This window comes from the organism of the source record quoted next, assembly GCF_019968985.1.
Source record: "MAG: Porospora cf. gigantea B chromosome Unknown PgB_NODE_3826_length_2438_cov_158.944, whole genome shotgun sequence".
Lineage (NCBI taxonomy): Eukaryota > Apicomplexa > Conoidasida > Eugregarinorida > Porosporidae > Porospora > Porospora cf. gigantea B.
Genome location: NW_027178975.1, coordinates 496 through 2,202, shown reverse-complemented (window position 1 = coordinate 2,202; position 1,707 = coordinate 496). Strand labels below are relative to the sequence as shown.

At 53.5% G+C, this 1,707-nt stretch overlaps 1 protein-coding gene across 1 annotated transcript; it reads left to right on the top strand.

Moving 5' to 3' along the window:
- Nucleotides 1–231: 231 nt before the first annotated feature.
- KVP17_002719 (uncharacterized protein) lies at nucleotides 232–1,476 on the top strand (the record flags this gene model as incomplete). The annotated part of the gene is made up of 1 exon (XM_068519285.1): nucleotides 232–1,476. The coding sequence occupies one exon, from the start codon at nucleotides 232–234 to the stop codon at nucleotides 1,474–1,476; it is 1,245 nt and encodes a 414-aa protein (XP_068374786.1).
- Nucleotides 1,477–1,707: the final 231 nt, after the last annotated feature.

Here is a 1,707-nt window from a genome sequence, read left to right as displayed (position 1 = left end):
TGATGCTCTCTGTGGTTTTAAACCCTCTGTGTCCTACGCCGCCTCTGTGTCCTACGCCGCCTCTGTGTCCTACGCCGCCTCTGTGTCCGTTGACCCTCTTGGAGTCACGGCCAAACAAAATGAGAAGTTTTGATGCTCTCTGTGGCTTTAAACCCTCTGTGTCTGTCCTACGCCGCCTCTGTGTCCGTTGACCCTCTTGGAGTCAACGGCCAAAGAAAATGAGAAGTTTTGATGCTCTCCGTGGCGCTCGTGTCCGATTTTTTCCTACCACACAGAGGCGGTGTAGAGTACCACGTGTTCAACCTGGCACGTTGTCTTCAAACTCGAGGCTTAAATGTCATTGTCATCACATCCCGATACAAGGAGTTCGTAGGCGTTCGGCAGTCAGAGGGCGTGAAGACGTACTACCTGCCGTACTTGAAGATGATCGGCAACATGTGCATATGCCCCACTGCGGTAGGGTGTGTCCCAGTGCTTCGGAGAATCCTTCTTGACGAAAAGATTAATGTCGTGCACGCCCACCAAGCCACGTCTGGATTGGGACATGAAGCCACCGCTCTAGCCCACACCATGGGGTTGTCCACAGTTTACACCGACCATTCTCTCTTCGGCTTCACCAGCGTCGCAGACATCCACATCAACAAAGTGCTCTCAATGTTCCTGCCGCAGTGTGGTCACGTGATTTGCGTGTCGCACACCAACAAGGAGAATCTTCTTCTGCGAGCAGGCGTAAAGCCCAGTAACATATCTGTCATTCCAAACGCATTGGTGAGTGCGCACTTTCAACCCGAGCCTAGCCGCCGCCCCCGAGATCGTGTCGTAATAGTTACCGTATCCCGTCTGTTCTTCCGAAAGGGAATAGATCTTCTGATGGAGGTAGTTCCCATAATTTGCGCTTGGAACCCAAGTGTTGAGTTCTTGATCGGAGGAGAGGGTCCCAAACGATCGGAGCTCGAGGCAATGATTGAGGAGTGCGACCTTCATGGGCGAGTGACTCTCCTCGGCTCGCTGGCGCCTGATCAGGTCCGGGCAGCGCTGTGCAGAGGTCATATCTACTTGAATCCCTCACTAACTGAGGCATTCTGCATCGCAATACTCGAGGCAGCCTCATGTGGGATGATGGTCGTATCGACGGATGTCGGCGGTGTATCTGAGGTACTCCCGCCCAGCATGATACACCTCTGCCCTCCGAACGTCTGCGACCTCGTTCGCACGCTCCGATTAGCCATCCTGTCAGTGGACTCGCAACCAGATCCATGGGAAACACACCGACTTGTGGTTGCCTTGGGGTACAACTGGGAGCGCGTAGCAGAGAAGACCATCGCAGTGTACAAGCAGCTGGCGCCTCCACAGCCACTGCTGGAGCGCTTGATCCTGGCTCATGGAACTGGAGGGGGAATAAATGCGTGGGCACACACATTCCTACTTGTGTTGTTGCATGTGGTGGTGGTCGTGCTGGACTTGACAGGGCTCTAGTCAGTAGATATCAAAACCACGCTTTTTCGTTGGAATGTCACGTCTCCTCTCTGCAGACGAGCTCGCGAACTTTAGAACTGTCCTCTGTGAAGCCCATTGCAATGACAGAGTAAGTTCACATTCGGTTAGGAATCCAGTGCAAGAGACCAGACCGGTGCTGTTTTTCGCATTGTGTTACCTGGCAAAGACGGAACCCTCTTCAAACGCAGTACTCGCCTGCATTGTGCCCTG